The following is a 17378-nucleotide window of genomic DNA, read 5'->3' as shown; positions in this document are numbered from 1 at the left end:
GTGAATGGACACAGGGAGTGATGCTCTCATGTGAAACTGTGTGATGTGTCACATGGTGTAGAGTATCTTAGCTTGGTTGCAAGAATAGAAAGTGGGTAAAATGCAAAGCTGACTGCAGAGGAAAGCTTCTCGTAAAAGGAAATACAGAAGGGAAAGAGGGCTAAGCCAGAATAGGTTATTGGCATGCCTGCCTGATCCTGATGACCAGAGTTTGTTTATGTGCAGGCTCTCTCAAAAGTGCTGGCTGCTGCTAGTGTTAGCAGTCATGTCTGCGTGCTGAGCACAGCTTACCTGTAAATGTAGATCAGGGCAAGGGTGTTCAATCCAGATTTGGCTGCCCCTGTTGTCATCAGTGAATGACTATAGGATAGACAACTGCCTACAGATAGATTTCTTTTTATCTTACTTGTGAAAATCACTGTTGCCTTTTTAACAGAGTAGACAGATTATTTTAACTCTTGCCATTATTTTTAAAAGTACACAAGTACTTGGCTGCTGTATCTGAAAAATGTGTTTAAAGGCAGGAAGAGCTTTCTTCTTCTTCCCCTGAAAGAATACCAGAAGGTCCACTTCAGTTTGTGTGTACAAATAATGACTTCTGTTCTGGATGCTGGGCAGTTTCCAATTTTGGTAGCTGTAGAGGACTGTACTAGTCAGGCTTTTTTTTTCCCCAGGTATGCTTGTCCTTATTATTGAACCCTTTATTGTTATTTACGTTGATCTTCAGCTCTTGTGCCGTGATTCTGTCCAGCCAATTTGTTGACACTTCTGGTTTTTAAAACTTCTATTAAGTAAAAAGGTCATTATGAGAAAATGAATTACGTCATTTGTGGAAGTGTCTGCAGGACATCTCCCATTTTTCCTTTTTTTTTTAGTTGCATGTTAATACTGTTGAAGTAAATGGTAGAGTAAGATAGTGTTTCACTGGGGAAGAGGTATTTCAGTCTGGCACTGTTGAAGTGCTGCTGGTACATGAAATTCAGTACACCGTTAAGAAGGGGAACCTTTTTTTCCTGGTTTTTCTTTGCTCATACACGAAGAAAAGTTCAAAGATGGCACAGCATGGCTCACGCCTTTTTTATTAAACTGTATAGCTGTTAAATTCACTTGAGATACTCTTGACTCTGGGAGTTATGATATGCTGGTATGGACCCTGGCTCTCCAGCATGCCGACAAGTTTCTGAAGCACGACATCACCCTGGTTTATATCGCATCTGCCCTGGCTCTTACATGATACTTTTCTCGCCTGGACCACGGCGCGGCTGTAGGAATGCACATAGCATTGTGCATCCCTCTATTAATAGAAGGGCTGGCGCAGTGGTTTCAGTCTTTGCTGCATCCAAGGGTGGCTTCTTTGAGGGAGAGGATTAAAGGGAGCCACATGACACACTGGTAACAAAGTCAGACAGCCAGTGGGGAGGTGGGAGTGAGGAAGAGTTAAGAAGTCCCGCCTTTGCTTAGGAGGTGAAGCAGCCTGCGTTGAACTTCTCCTGAGTTGTATTTACCTCTTTGTGCACTGGGAAAGGGAAGGCTCTGCAGCCAATTACACCCAGCAGGGAGTTGGCTTGCAGTGCTACTGTGCTGCTTGCCATTTTGGCACTGAACCATAGCATTGGGCAAGGTGGAGGTGGGAGAGCAGCAGGTCTTTCAGGGTCAGACGTGCTGTGATGCTGCGGGGGAAGGAGGGAGGAACGGTCATTGCAGGACAGCGGGAGGACCCACAGGGATCCCTGGGAGGGAGGCAGGAGTGGCGTTCGCAGCACTGCTGCTTTTCCATCACTCATCTGCAACAAGTGGGAGAGATTAGTGCAGCTGTTGGATGTTATTTCCCAGGGCCCTGGGTGTGGAGGCCAGGAAGGGGTTTTCATCCAAAAGGAGATTTGTATCTGGATCTGGGTGGGGTTGCACAGGAGAAGAAACCAATTTGCACTCTCTCATCTCACTCCCTTTGCCTTGCCCCAAAAGAAGTGAAAGAGAAGCAAAGGAATCCTTTACTGAAGGGGAAAATATCTTTAACCTTCTAGTTTTTCTTTCATAGGTGGTGAAAGCCTTTAAGTTTAAAATCATCCTTTCTCCCATCTCCCCCTCCTTGTTGGCTTCCTTTGCAGTGCATGTTACCGGTGTGGAGGCTGGGGGCCTGCTCCTGCCCTGGTACAGACATGAATCAATGGCAGGGAATCAGCCATCTTTCTCTGCTGCCCAGCTGTATTATTTTTAGGTCAGCATAGGATTTTCTTCGCTCGTAAGGGGAGTTGCATTGATTCTACAAATAATGTGAGGCCTATAGGAAAATGCTAACAACAAAGGTAGAAATGTATGTATGGTACATACTAGAGATTTCAGTGGGAAGAGTTAGATGACTTAATAACATAACTGTGTTCATGAATTCTGTCTCAGGATATGTTTCATTCTTGTTTTGTTTTCCTTCTCTTTGTGGCAGTGGCTAAAGAGCACAGACAGGAAAGGAACAAAGAGAGTACCAAGCTTTTTATTTTAGATAAGGCCTAGAAATTAACATTGGTTTTATTTGTTGACATCTACAACATGGCCAACATAGTGTTAATGAGCTGCATGGCTGAATACTTCAGGTTTTAGTCTCCTCTTGTGGAGTTTCAGAAGTATAAGAATGCTAAATGTCACTTTCCCTTTCACACTGCCAGTCTCAGGTAGTGTGGTATAGTGCTTGTTTAATTTCCTGGTAACAGGATGATGGATATAAATATTTGGCATTTGCATCTTGACTACTAAAATCTAAAATTTAGAGGGATTGAGAGTTTGACTGAATTACCCTTCATCAAATTTAAGACCTCAGCTTTTCTCAAAATTTGTCTCTGCATTTCCTTTTTAAAATATCCTTCCTTTCCTTGAAGAAAAAAAAAAGCTTTTTCTGTTGCTGACAAATTGGAGTTGGCTGAGAGGAGAGTGTAATGCAAGGCAACAGGCATCACTTATGTAAACTTTTCTTGCATGGGTGCCCCTTGTCGTAAGTGTAGCAAATCCTGGCTTGCCTCTTGAACAAGCTGCACAAAGCATTGACTGTATCCTAAAGCCTGTTAAAATACTTTTATATCCTAATTAGCATTAAGGGTTTCAAGAATACTAACTTATTTTAGTAGAAAGCTTTTAAATGGTGTGTTTTTACACAGAGATCTTGTCTGCATTTAAAAAAAAAAAAAAAAAACAAACCAAAAAACAAACAAACAGACAACAAAAACAATTAAAAAGGTGCACTGGTGTAGTAATAATTAAACAGACTTGCCTGTTGTGATATGTGGCCTGAGTACCAAGGTCGGCCTGGTCATTGTACTGTTGTCACACTGCTACACTTCGGTTCTGCTTTTGTGTTTCAGCAATTCTCTTTTCTCACCAGCCAGAAATCCATAGCCCATTATGTTCACACTGTACAGGTATGAATGACTGAAACATAAAGGCAATTGAGAATGAAGCTTATTTTAAAGCTCTCTGAGCTGCTAAAAGAAGGGTTTTTTTAATTTTTATTAATATTTGAATCTCTGTACTTGGAGCTGAACAGCCTTTTTCTCTCTGCTCTGTCATCGTAGTTACAGAAAAATGGAAAACTATGGCCAAGGCTACCAGCCACATGATAACACAGCAGCTTTTATTTGCTACATCTGGAAACTTACCTTGCAAGTAGAGTGCTTTTATCTTTGCTCAGGTGTTGAGCCATTGCTCTGCCTGTTCTGCTGACAACCTCAGAACCTGTTCCTATCTCTGTTCTCAGCAGCAGTACCATCCGTGTTTGACTTGGCACTACACAAGCAGACTTGTGAAATTTTAAGGAAGGGTTTTTTTTCTCAGTGTCTTAGTTTCTTCTTGGGTTTTTTTGTTTTTTATTTTTTTGTTGCTTTTTTTTTTAAATTCATAATGAGCAAAGTACTACCACATGTTGCTTTACTTGATACGTTGGACTTTTCAGACTTTCCACAATTATATAACTTACTTTAGAAAAAGCAATTTAAGCAATATGAAAAAGATGTTTGTATATCTAGTATTCCTTTCTCTTGTCCTTCTTAGGCTGTGATTTTATATTTAAAAATACTGTGGGCATTGACATGACCTAAAGATGGAAAATAGTACTGATGACAAATGGTTAGACTTCCTTAAAAAAGTTAGTGCTTCCAGTTAATGCATTGTTAGGCATGGCAGCTTACACCATTTTAAGTTAACACAAGCCTTAGTCAAAATGCAGCGTGATGCTTGCCTTAACTAGTTAGGTTTTGAAGCTTAATACCTGTAAGTTTTTCTTGGAGGTGGTGCATGTCCATATCTGCATCTGCATTGCTAATTTTATTCATAGCTCAAGTCATGTCATTTGAGAGAAATTCAGACTCCTTTCTTACTTGAGGTGAGGGGGAGGGAGATCAACAAAACCAAAACACACACACATGAAATAAAAATCATGCGTGCACTTGGGCAAACAGGCCATATATTTTAAATAGTTTGCATCCGTAGGAAAGACTGACAAGCCCAAGTGAGGTCTGCAGAACTGGAGATGCCTCCTGAGCCAATGGCATGGTGGCACCCCTTGGCATCAGGAGCAGCTTCTCAGTGACCTCCCCCGTCCTTGGTGAGCAGCAGGAGCACAAGGTGCCAGCGCCCAGCTCGCCTGGGGGGCCTGCCCCAGAGAGGCTGCTCCAAATGTCTCCCAGGGAGAGCTTTTTTGATTCCAGCTCCCCAGGCTGCGGCTGCATCCACAGATGTGCCTGGACTACAGAAAAGGGAGGACATCCATGGTTCCCTCCAGTGCAGTGCTGCAAAATGTGACACAAGGGGAAGGTGCAGAGCCAGAGTTCAGTGTATTTATATGCTCTGAAGTGCCTGCATCTTGAGATGACAGATATGATTTACCAGGATGTTTCTTCTTTCAACCAGAAGCTTCAGTTTGACTAAGTGGAAAAAGAGCCTAATCCTGTTCCCAGCTTCTCTTTTTGATGCTTCTTGGTTCCCAGCGAGGAAAATAAGAGAAGTCTAAGGAAGAAAGAGAAAAATGTTCAGGATTGTTTAATTTTGTGCATTATAAAAGTTTTCCAAGATACAGTACTTGTGTTTTGAGGGATGGAAGGCGGTTCCCTTTGCATGGAAAATACCATTTTTAAATTGCAAATTTTTACTGTCCTGAGGCATAGTAGATGGTACAGGTGTACTGTGAAGGACTTTCACACGGGTTTCTGCTCTGAAAGATTTACTCTCAAGTGCAGCTTTTGATAGGAGCCCTAAACAAACCAGTGCTTAAAATCAGCATGTTGCAGTGCCAATGGAGGTGGGGGAGTATAAAATGGATGAGGCTCACCTCCCCACTGTGTTTGTGTGTGGCTGGCTGCTTGCCCAAGAGTGCTGGCTCCTGCTCAGCCCAGATCCTGGGGGTACCAGGGCAGCTACAAGCTCTCCCAGTGGTCCTGTCAACAGTATTTGTGCCTGCCCCATCATGCAGAGGGGGGTACAGCTGCTGCATTTGGTTGCTGGTCCAGGAGACACCAGGCACATCAGGGACCCCAGAGCTGCCTCATGACCGCCTGAGGTAAGGGTCTTCATCTCTCTGCAGAACAGCTGGCCCCACAGACCACCAGTGATGCTCCTGGTGGGGCAAGAGCATTGCTTGCCAGCCCTCGGTAATGTATCTGGAGGAGCAAGCCAGAAGAACTGCTTGCTTTCATGCAAGGCATTTTCTTCACCTCTGAAAAAGAATTTATGTCAGTAGCCTGCAAGTTTTTCAGGTGACTGCTCTAACCCTTTAAGGCCCTCCTTCCTCCAGTGGTTTTGGTGGTTCTGTGTTTTTGTTTTTGCTGAAGGTGAAAGCTTTGCTTCATGGAATAGGTGGTGCCAAGTGAGCTGGAGGAGTGCTGTAGATTCTGACAGTGGAGAAGTGCTACGTGTGTGCATTCCCCACCCCCATCAGAGATTGCTGTCATATTTAACAGACCTCTTTAAGTAAACATTTGCTTCGTAAATGGCATTGGTTCCATATTTAATGGAATGCAGGGACTATGCTGGCAATAATTGTAAAGGTAGGATGCAAGTAAATTGACAGGGGAGATAAAACAGATTAAACCTCCAGCACATAATATTTATGCCCCAGCCTTCTGGGTACCCTGATAACAAAGGCTGTGTTACATATACTTCACACTTGCTCCTTTCACCACTCAGAGACTGAGTCCGATTGCTGTGTGGGTGATTGGTTATCTCTTCATTTTCAGGGAATAAAAAAGGTCTGTGGAAGTTTATGTAGTGATAAAAAGAACAACAATGGAGTTTGTTAGACACAGGACAGGGAGGGAGTGGTTTCAGGAATTTGTCAGAAGTAATTTCTAATTGCAGGATGTTTTTTTAATGAGTAGGCACATGTCCTTTTCCTTGATGTGGAGAGTGAAGACAGCATGGGGGGAACTGAGTCAGGGGGAGATGTGAAAAACTCCTAGCCTATAAAATATTCTGACAATCTCATTGCTTCACATTCACTGGTGTTAGCTTCTGTGAAACCCATGCTTTGGTTGCGAGCTGGAGCTGAACCACAAGGAGTGAAACTGTCGCTTGTTCAGTACAGATTGGACATGATCTGTGATGATGCAGAGCTCAAATTCCAAATATTTAAAAGGCAATGGGCTTGTTTGTTGCTGTCTTGGCCAGGTGTTGCTGTGTGGTCCTTACTGCCTGCAGCACAGCTGCATTTCCAATACCTCTGATTGTTTAATAGAAGTCTACTTTATGTGAAAAACTTTTGTTTAGCTGAATTTGGAATTTGAGAACTTAAGCAAAACGAGAAATCATAGCAATAAGGTGTAGGGCGGAAAGGATGTTGCTTCTCCATATTTCTTAGGAGCATGCTGGCTGTGAAAGGAAGTGAGGCATGTCAGAAATTTTTAACCTGTTTCAGGTCTTCCTTCCCTCCTCCCCTTCAAGGAGCACTAGTTTTTCTTCCAGAACAGTATACTTCTCATAACAGCTTTAAGAAAAATCAGTGAATGTTTATGGAAAGTCAGCATGGAGGAAATATATACATAGGTATTCGAATGGTATGCAGTGGTACATTTCAAACAGTAGTTTAAAAAGTTATTATTTATAAATTTGCAGCTGCTCTCTGCTTAGGTCTAATTTAGCCTCTCCTTGTCACTGACTTTTAAAAAAGTCTTTTATTTTAATAGTTCTTTTTAGTAAAAATAAAATGGTGTAAAGCCATTGAAATATTTTATGTCAGACTATAAGGTCATTGTCAGAAGGCTGTGGTCTGAGCTGCCACTTCGCCATCTACCCACAAAGGATGCTCAGTTATTATGCACTATATTTTTTGAACTTCCAGTGAACTTAATAGCCAGAAACTGGTAAAAAGCGAATGTGACTGTAATGGACTTTACGTGGTGATAGGTTTCTGACAAACTGTGGCTTCGTTTTGCGTTTAGTAGGTTCTTAGTATCATGGGGTAAGGGAAGGGAGGCTGGCCTAATGTGAGAAGAATGTAGTTCTTAAGCATGCAACAGTCAGTAAGTCATTTCTGTTTCTTTCCTGTCCAGGTGTGACATCTGTTGTATTACCTTTCGTACTCATCGGGGCTTACTGCGCCATAATGCAGTTATCCACAAGCAACTTCCCAGAGATCCCATGGGAAAGCCTTTCATTCAGAACAACCCTTCGATTCCAGCTGGCTTCCATGACTTGGGATTCACGGACTTCTCCTGTAGGAAGTTCCCCCGCATTTCTCAGGTATGCTCTGTTTTTCATAGCTTGAGGTACCAACAGATGAAGTTCATTCTGAATTCATTGAAACACTCATCCTCAGTGAGGGAGAGATTTGGTATAGAATATTTTGTGAAAAGCATGTTACCACTTTGTAGGCTGCCAACACTTCCTGTCTTTCCTTTTTCTTTTTTCATCTAAAATATATTTGACTGGGGTTTGTTGTCATTTTTTTTTCAGTATTCCAGTGGATAACTACTCGTGTAAAGATTGATAAAAATAATTTGAAGGAAAACTTGATTTGTATTCGATCCTTGCCACTTCCAGCCTCCCCCATAGTTCTCACCTTTCCTAAACCATCCCACATTTAAAATCAATAGGGAGGACTCATAGTAAGGAAGGCATTATAGATTTTAATTTACTGTAACAAAAATGCCATTTTGTTGTTTTCCCATGAAAAACTGGGAAGTCACCCTACTTACTGTAGGGTGGTATCTTTAGTGACTTCTTCACAAAACATTCTCAAGTAACTTTCTATTATATGGTCCTTATGTGAGTTCTCAATATTTTGCACATTTGAGGGTAACTGACTGGAGAAGGGCAGAGAGGTTGTCTGTAAACCTGTAAATATTTCTGAAAGCCTTAAACCTTTCTATTGAATGGTATCATTCCTCCCTCTGTAAAACATTGCCTGTGCCTTGGTTGGTTTGGGTGTGGATGAAGCTGCTTATCTATATCTATATTAAAAAAAAAAGAAAAAAAGTAAGAAACAGCACAATCCATCAGGTCTCAGTATCTGAACTTTTCATATTCTACTGGGATTGAATCATTTATTTCCAGCTCTTCTGGCTGCAAAGTGGTAGACCTTAAATTTGCTCCTGGTTAAGAATAACATGTAGGTCATTCTGTAACTCTAGTAGAGTTAAAAGTGAGGAGAAGAGAGAGCTTTTAAAATAATTTGATTTTATTTCTTCTGTACCTAATGGCAGACATCGGAAGTTATTACGAGATTTAAATGTTGGGACTTCCCTTTGAGTCAAGACCTATGAAGTATATGAACAAGATGCATATCATATAAAGATCTTGCCAGTTTTACACTTAATTTATCAGTTGTACTCTTCCTTGATGTATGAAACCTTTGCATTTAAATATAGCATTTGGATTCATGTTTGTTTTCCGGGGCAAGTATAAAATCTGTATGTGAGGGTAGCATTTATGTTGGGAGAATAAATATAATCAAACCCAAAGTGTTTCCTGTTTGGGCTCTACATTTCACTGATTTGTATTTGGGGTGCTTTATTTTTATTGCTTCACCTTCTTAGATGCCATTTTAGTTTTTCTCCTCTGCTCCTGGTGTCTTTGTAATTATAAAGCCAAAGGAGGTTGTTTTACTGTCCAGCTTACTGAAGTTTGCGGTATAGTCTACTGAGGCTCATGTCCTGTCAGTGAAGTGGGAGAGGTTTCTGGAAGGGGAAGGTCAGGATGGAGAAGTACTTGAGAGTCGTAATAGCCCTCTGAAGAAGTCTGCCTTTATAGAAGGGAACTTTTGGAGAATTGGTCTCTAGTTTTGATACATCACTCAGATGACCAAAGGCTGTGGAGCAGGGATATCTCTGTGCCAGGTAGGTGATGGCTGCTCTAAAGTCCTTCATTTGGGCAGCGGAAAAGAGTGAGCTGTTTTTGGTTTGCAGCAACATGTGATGGTTTTCCAGTTTGAGATGTTCACTCTAAATTGTTTTTTGCACATCATGCAGGTCTGGTGCGAAACAAATTTGCGAAGGTGCATCAGTGACTTCCATCGATTTATTTGTGAGACATGTAACAAGGCATTCCCCATGCTTTCAGCGCTCAAACTGCACACAGAAACTCATGTGGTGGATCAGGGAAAAGACAAGCACAAGCCACAGTCCACGACCCCACCCAGCGAGAACCCAGACCAGAAAGCCTTTATGGCATCCTTGGGCCTACAGTACACCAAAGACATCAAGCCTGTCAAGCAGGAGGACAATACACAAGATGAGGTCCAAGAAATGCGGCTTAGAGCACTGAAGAGTAACCTACCTCAGGAACCCGGCAGCACTGGTCTGCTCAGCCTCTCTCCTCTGGAAGCTGCCTCAATGGGAGGGTCATTTTCAGTTCTTCCCCCTACAAAGGAAAACATAAAGCTCCTCTCCCTGCAGCCTTTCCAGAAGGGTTTTATCATCCAGCCTGACAGCAGTATTGTGGTAAAACCCATCTCCAATGAGTCTGCCATTGAGCTAGCAGACATTCAGCAGATCTTGAAGATGGCTTCTTCTGCTCCTCCTCAGATCAGTCTTCCTCCACTTTCTAAGGCACCTTCTGTCCCAGTGCAGTCCATTTTCAAGCATATGCCACCACTGAAGCCAAAGCCTTTGGTAACACCCCGAACAGTCGTCGCAACCTCCACACCTCCTCCTCTTATCAGTGCCCAGCAAGCCTCCCCTGGCTGCATCAGCCCAAGCCTCCCACCGCCCCCTCTGAGGCTGATCAAAAACTCAGTGGAGTCCTCCTCCAACTCTCACCTTCCCCAGCCAGGAGCCAAATCGAGTCCTTCCTCGCAGTTGCTCCTTCAACCCAAAATAGAGCCTTTAACTCAGCACGAGATGAAGACACAACTGGAGCAGGATAGCATCATCGAAGCTCTCTTGCCTCTGAGCATGGAAGCGAAGATCAAGCAAGAGGTAACAGAAGGGGACCTCAAAGCTATCATTGCAGGGGCAGCAAACAAGAAAGCCCCAGCCATGAGGAAAGTTTTGTACCCCTGCCGTTTCTGTGACCAGGTGTTTGCCTTCTCTGGTGTCCTGAGAGCTCACATCCGATCCCACCTGGGCATTTCCCCATACCAGTGCAACATCTGTGACTACATCGCAGCTGACAAGGCAGCACTGATCCGGCACCTGCGGACACACAGCGGAGAGAGGCCTTACATCTGTAAAATCTGCCACTACCCCTTCACGGTGAAAGCCAATTGTGAGCGGCACCTGCGAAAGAAGCACCTCAAAGTCACCAGGAAGGATATAGAGAAGAACATTGAATACGTCACCAGCAATGCAGCAGAGATGGTGGATGCCTTCTGCTCCCCAGACACTGTGTGCAAGCTGTGTGGCGAGGACCTGAAGCATTACCGAGCCCTCCGCATCCACATGAGGACACACAGTGGTTGCCAGAAGAAGAAGCCCTTTGAGTGCAAGGAGTGTGGCACAGCTTTCTCAGCCAAGAGAAACTGCATTCACCATATCCTCAAGCAGCATTTGCATGTGCAAGAAAGGGAAATTGAGAACTACATCTTAGCGGTGGACTGCAGTGCCCAGGAAAGTCAGACAGACCCTCCTTTATTGGAAGACAGCACTTACATGGACCACAAATCCATGACTCCTTTTCTGGAGCCACAGAATGGCTTCTTGCTTGGGACATCATCTCACGTTCCCATCAAACTTGAACCTGCGGGCAACTTCCCAATGGATTTTGATGAGCCATTAGATTTCTCTCAAAAGAACAAAAACCTGAGTGCTGTACAAGTGAAGCAGGAGAACCTATTTGGCTCTTCTCCCCTGTCCCTTTACGACTGTTCCATGGAGCCCATCGACCTGTCCATCCCCAAAGGCCTGAAGAATGATAAAGATGATGTCCCATGTGAAGCCAGGAATCAAGAGCTGGCTGCTTCTGGGAACACTGATAAAGCGTACAACTGTCTGCAGTGTCCTTTAGTTTTTGGTGCCAATGGGAACTCAGAGAAAAACAGGGCTGTCAGACATCCCCAGCCACTGAAAGGTTCATTGCATTTGACTGTCCCAATCATTTCCCCGGCTCTCCTTGGCAATTCTGCCTTGCTGAGACCCTTGAGGCCTAAACCACCACCACCACCTCTCTTGCCAAAGCCTTCAGTAACTAAAGAGCTGCCACCGTTGGCTTCCATTGCACAGATAATTTCATCTGTGTCTTCTGCTCCCGCTTTGCTGAAAACAGAGGCTGCAGATGCCAGTCCCATGGCAGTGAGTTGCTCCACTGGGTGTGACAAATCAGGGAATGCCAAAGCAAAAATGACAATCGTGACTGCAGTTCAGAGAGACTCCAGCCTGCCCAGTGACCTGACTCAGGCATGTGATCCAGAGCAGTCTCCCATTGCTGATGCTGGGTTGATTAAGAAAAGAGGTAGAAAGAAAGGAACAAAAAATAAGCCTAAACTTAGCAGTGGTGTGGATCTGGAGTCAAGTGGGGAGTTTGCCAGCATAGAGAAGATGCTGGCTACCACAGACACTAATAAATTTAGCCCATTTTTGCAGTCCACTGACAGTTTCAAGGAAGAGAGTGGCAGAAATGGAACAAGTGAGGATGAGAAGGAAACTGCTGAAGATAAGCTGCTGAGAGGGAAGAGGAATGCTTACTCAGACTGCCTGCAAAATATTCCCTGTCCTTACTGTCCTCAAGTCTTTCCATGGGCAAATTCCCTGCAGCGGCACATGCTCACTCACACAGGTAAGAGGATTGTAGCTCCTGAGGATGTTCCTCATTGAAGGGCCTCAATATGGAGGGATCTTCCTTCCTTGTCTCTCTCTGATGTCTGAATGGTATTTTTTGTTCCTTTGAAAATCCCTAGCTGTTGGTGTTGTATAGTGGTGGTGGTGGTAAATTTTTCAGCAATGGAATAATTTCTGTGCCTTTGAGTATCAAGGGGGCAAATTAAATTGCTAAAACCCATTTGACTTAAGTGGCATGACTTAAGGTACCTGGAAGAAATGTTAGTTTCAGGTGTTCTATTACTGTTGTCTTATCTTGAAGGTGAACATGCATGTTGAATATTTCATTTTGCCTTACATGGTTTGTGCAGCTGCTTCCAGTGGCTATTGATCTGCATCAGTAATGCTAAAAAGATCCACAAAAATGAGAGCAAATAAGTGTGGAATTGTGGAAGGAAAAGAAAATAATGCAGTGTTTAGCATACTTCTTCTTACCATGGCTTTTATTTGACAGATAAAAAAGAGAGGATGTGAAAAACATCATCCTGAGCTTTATGTAGTAACTTGCCTCTAGGACAGGTTTCTTCTCAGTACTAGACAACTAAAGGTCGGGAGATGTATATGAAGTTTTTAATATTGTGCCACTGTGTAAGTAGCCTCAAACCTGGTGTAAACAAAAGGAAGAATTGGGGAGGGAGATTTGTTCTAGTTTTGGGGTTATCTTTCATTCTTTGCTATAAAGAAAATGCTGCACTGAGTGTGTTGATTTGAAGTTCAGCCCTTTTTCCACCCACACTGTAACAAAGTAATGAGTAGATTCTCATCATCCTCAGAGAGAGGGGACAAAGCTCTACTGGCTGTTGCTCTCTTTTAAGTCAATCACAGTTGTTGATACTGTTTTCTTCATTATACAAAGCAAAATCCTGGTGTAGAGTGATAGTTAAGGACATTTGTAAGAAACTTTGAGAAACCGAGTGCAGCCATATAAGGCATAATTGAGTATTTTTTCATGGAACTGAGGTTTCATGAAGCAATGATTCATGTCTGCTAAAGAAGGAAACCTGAAGAGGTAAAAGAGGTTAGCTAAGAGGTTTAAAGGGAATCTGAGCTGTGGAGCAGTCCCTATTACAATTTGCTTTGGGTGACATGAGGACATAACTTGCAAGGTATCAGTGCAACAGTGAGGCTATTGTTTTCTGGCTCACAGAGCCCAAATTATTTCATCTTATTAAGCATACAGTTTGCTTTCAATGGTGAAGGAGAGCTCTTTATTCGTATCAATTGTTTTCTAACACCCTGCTCTCCAAAAAAAATATATAGTTACTGAAGAACTGTTCATGAGACAGAAAACAATAGAGAGGCTTTTAACAGACTAAGGGGTTTGACCTGCTTATTGGTGGCAGACTTCCAAGGTAGCAGCACTGGTGTAAACCCTTAATAAAGACAGGAAAATGCATTCAGCCATGAGGTATACTGGTAAAACTTGTCTCCCTTATCACCGCCAGGTTTGGAAGGAGACACTGTCCTTTCCTTAAGCCTGTGCTGCAATCCTCACAAGGAAGACAAGCAACTGTGGCTGTAGTAGGGCTGGTTCCTAACTGCAGATACAAGATTTTTGGTGATACTGTAAGGTCGTGGCGATAATCAGATTCTGGTTAGTGCACTCTGACAGTGATAATTCTGAGATTTTTCCTCCTCATCATCACCACAGTGTTGAGGGAGACTGGTTGCAGGAGGCCTAACTCACAGCAAGCTTTGACAGACCTTGGGGCACGTCACCTTTCAGGTGACACTAGCTCTCTGTTTCTAAACTGGGAGTTTGCAGCAGCTCCCATGGCAGCAGTGTAGATGAAGCTTACTTGAGAGGGAAAGGTAAGCCAAGAAGATTGAATGGATTTAGACCTGGGAGTTGGTGCCAAAGCAAGTGCTGGGATACATACAGGTAGAGTGAGCCTTGTGTTTTTGTGGTGCTGATCATCAGGTGCTGATGGCATGGGAGGAGTCTGGCATGATAGATACAGTGGTTTGTTGGGTTTCTGTTCTGGGTGGGCGAGTTGGCTTTCTGATGGAGAAATCTGCTGTGTTGTAGTACAGTGCATCATTTCTGTCCCCACCTATTTCACAGGCAGTGACTTGTTAGTTAGCTCTGTTTTTTAAGAGGAGTTAAGAAAAAATGCTATTCACTAATCTTCCTGTAAAAAGAAAAGGGGAGCTTTATTGTCTGAACTTGATGACTGCTCCCTGACCTGGAGAAAGAAGGGGCCAAGAGGCTCATGTGAGTGAGACTGGTGAGAGTCCTGGTGATCTGCTTCCAAACTGCATGTGTCGGGCATCTGCTCCATAGCAAATCACTGCAGAAAAGCTGGACTAGTCTTCTAGATTTAGGTAGTACACTGCTATTGAAAAAAGGCAGCCATTTGAGTTAAAAAGTGGCAGCTGGCTCTTTTCCATCCATTTGTAGGGAAGTTGTTATTTGGGTGAGTGGCCTAAACAAATAATGAGTGATTATTGGGCTGGGAAAAAGGTGTATAATTTTGTTCATTTAAGAAGTATCAATATATTACCAATTTTAAACTATGCTTATACACACATGAAAAGATTTTTGCAAGTGTGTCTTTCATGTTCAATAAGATTTCAACACGGAGGACTCCTTTTCACGTGGCGTCAAGATCATACGCTTAACCTTTTGTCAAAGTACAAAATGTGCATGCTGCTAGTAACCTACATCCCTCATGCAACCAGAAGTCTCTCATGTGAAAGCTTTCACCCTGCTTATTCTTGCTTCAACACCACTGTGTGTTTTTTAGTTCAAAAGCATTTCCCTGAAGAAGCGTACACCTTCTTGCTGTTTTTTATTTTAATGCAAAAGTTCATGAGTGGAGCACTGGGAATTTGGCTTAGCTTGGTTTTATACAGCATATGATACAGTGCCTGTGTTTTGTTTGAACATGCTTGAACACTTGCTTTTAATACTTTCTTTCTCTTGATGTCTTTATTGTTTAATTTACTTTTCTATGTTCAACTCAATTTGCCTATTTTTTTTTCTGCTTGTTTCCCCTGCTCTTGAGCAGCAAGTAAGATGTGCCCTACAGATGGTGCAGTTAGTTTTGCTCTTTTTATGGCATGTGCATCAGACTAGGTTCAATACAAATTAAAAATAATGGCCCTTTTTTGCCATTGTTTTTTTTGTAGATAATCTAAGATTTTTTGTAAGAATCACTTGAAGATGTTTTCAGAGTGATACTGTGAGATGTTACTTGGCCCAAGTTTAGTTTCTGGAGAAAGAGATTTAATGGCACAGGGGGGTTGATTTTTGTTTAGTTTTGTTTTCCTGTTATAACAGGGATGAACTGTACAAGAAAAGGTCTATAAGCTAAATAAACAAATGGAGTACGGTTGCACCTAGCCTCCAAACCTGAATTTTTCCTGTTGATTGGAGGAGACATATCAAAAAAAAGAGGACTGGAGGCATTTTTATTCTTTCCTTTTATGACTTAAATCAAAGTGGAATTACAGACATCTTTACTTTGCAGCATTTGTCCTTACCATGGAGGTAATGTGTTTCCACTAGGCCAATGGTGTCAGGAGGTATCCTAACTAAAGAATAATCTTCTTACATGCTGTGATTATTTAGATGACCCTTTATATTGAAAAAGATGTCCTTCAAGTGACTGGTTTCTATGAAGTGTCCAGCCTAGACAGTCAGTTCTGAGTCGGTATGTAGACAGATGTATTTTAATCCAGCCCATGACCACTGTTACAAAAAAAGTTACTAAAAAATCAAATCACATTGCATTTAAACTGACTGTTAAGGTTGTCCTCCAGTGAATGCGTGTATTTTATCAGAAGATCAGTAGCCTTTAAGGTACAACAGAGAAAGCAGAAAATACTGCTTTTTTGGATGTGCCTTTGAATGTGAGGTTTTTGGAGACCTGTGCTGATTTCCCTTTGGGAATAGGACCGTAACTTGGGGTAAGAGAACTGGAGTTTGAAGAGTAAGTGGGATTTTTGTTTGGTTTTGAGGATGTTCGTGTAGAAAGAAGCATACCGTATCTGTTGGAAGTATTGGTCTGTATGACAAATATTTGGTTGGGGCAGAAGTTCTAGAGGCTGAAAATATGAGAAAATTGTGACCTGAGATGCAGGTTGAGTTTCAAGTAATTAATCCCTAGCTAATCCTGTCATTGCATGCTTGAAAAGAAATGTGGAAAGGAATTGGGTTATCATGAGGCAAAAGGATTTCTGCTCAACTTTGAAGTTCTGTTTTGTATTTGCATTGTGAATGAAGCCAAATAAAAGTGAAGAAAGTAGTTGTACTCGTAACCATACATTTATGGTTGATTTAGCAGGCATCTAGAAAGAAAGAGTGACTTGAAAGCCACAAAAAGAAGTGCCTTGATGCTTCTAAAAATTGTGTTGACACTGAAAGAAAATTAAGAGAAAGAAAAGTGCCTGAGATGTCTGCGAGATGTGGGGGAATCCCTTGCATGGTTTGAGATGTTAATTTGAACAGAACCAATTTGCAGAAGATTAAAGTAAGAAACATACAATGTTGTATCAAAGAGGCTGCTGGCTGTGGGGTGTTCAGAGGTTTAGGGTGTGAGGTGGAAGGTGGGAGAAGAGCAGATCTCCTTTTATAAGTAACTATCCTTACAATCTCTTTCTTCATCATGAAGATGTCTTGCAAGGACTGCTTTCCTCATAGCACTACACAATCCTGACTTTTCTTTCAACTCTTCCTGCACTCAGTTCCCTCCCTTGTTCTAGTCATTTAATGTAATGGGAACCTTTCTCCTGTGGGGAAGGAACTGATTGCTTATTCAGCATATGGGTCTTTATTCCATATGGAATCAATGGAAAGATGCCCCATTGCTTTGATGGAAATTGTGTCAAAGTCACACAGGTGATAGACATCTCAGGAGAGAGCCTTCTGCTGAGGACCTTGCAGGCAGGATGTTGTAATCGGTCACTAAGCAGTAAAGGAGGAAAAGGGAAAAAAACAAGGAAGTCTCTTACTACACATCAGAATGACAGATGGACTTTTTTTTTTTCTTGTGTCAGACCAGAAGCCCTTCCTCTGTCAAAAATGCTTTGCTGTTTTTTTCCTACCAAATCTAACAGAGTTTGCACAAACCTGGATTTGCCAGCTGCTACCTGAAAGAGAAATGTGTTTATCCCCAACTCTAGGGAAGAGGATGCTGGATCTCTCAG

At 42.4% G+C, this 17378-nt stretch overlaps 1 protein-coding gene and 1 long non-coding RNA gene across 10 annotated transcripts in view; one reads left to right on the top strand and one right to left on the bottom strand.

The window, feature by feature from the left end:
- RREB1 (ras responsive element binding protein 1) overlaps positions 1–17378 on the top strand; it is a 123955-nt gene that overhangs the window by 91679 nt on the left and 14898 nt on the right. For all 9 annotated transcript variants that reach the window (XM_030444165.1, XM_030444168.1, XM_030444166.1 and 6 more), the window contains 2 exons: positions 7527–7716; positions 9444–12186. In XM_030444165.1, the coding sequence (XP_030300025.1) occupies positions 7527–7716; positions 9444–12186 (2933 nt within the window). The remainder of the gene's footprint in view (positions 1–7526; positions 7717–9443; positions 12187–17378) is intronic.
- LOC115597786 lies at positions 3237–5900 on the bottom strand. Its single transcript, XR_003987163.1, has 3 exons — positions 5694–5900; positions 4870–4989; positions 3237–3417 (listed from the first exon to the last, which is right to left on the bottom strand). It is a non-coding gene; the product is annotated as an uncharacterized LOC115597786 (long non-coding RNA).

Source organism: Calypte anna, chromosome 2 (assembly GCF_003957555.1).
Source record: "Calypte anna isolate BGI_N300 chromosome 2, bCalAnn1_v1.p, whole genome shotgun sequence".
In the NCBI taxonomy this organism is placed as follows: Eukaryota; Metazoa; Chordata; class Aves; order Apodiformes; family Trochilidae; genus Calypte; species Calypte anna.
The sequence above is the reverse complement of the archived record's forward strand: the minus strand, read 5'-3'. Positions and strand labels throughout refer to the sequence as shown.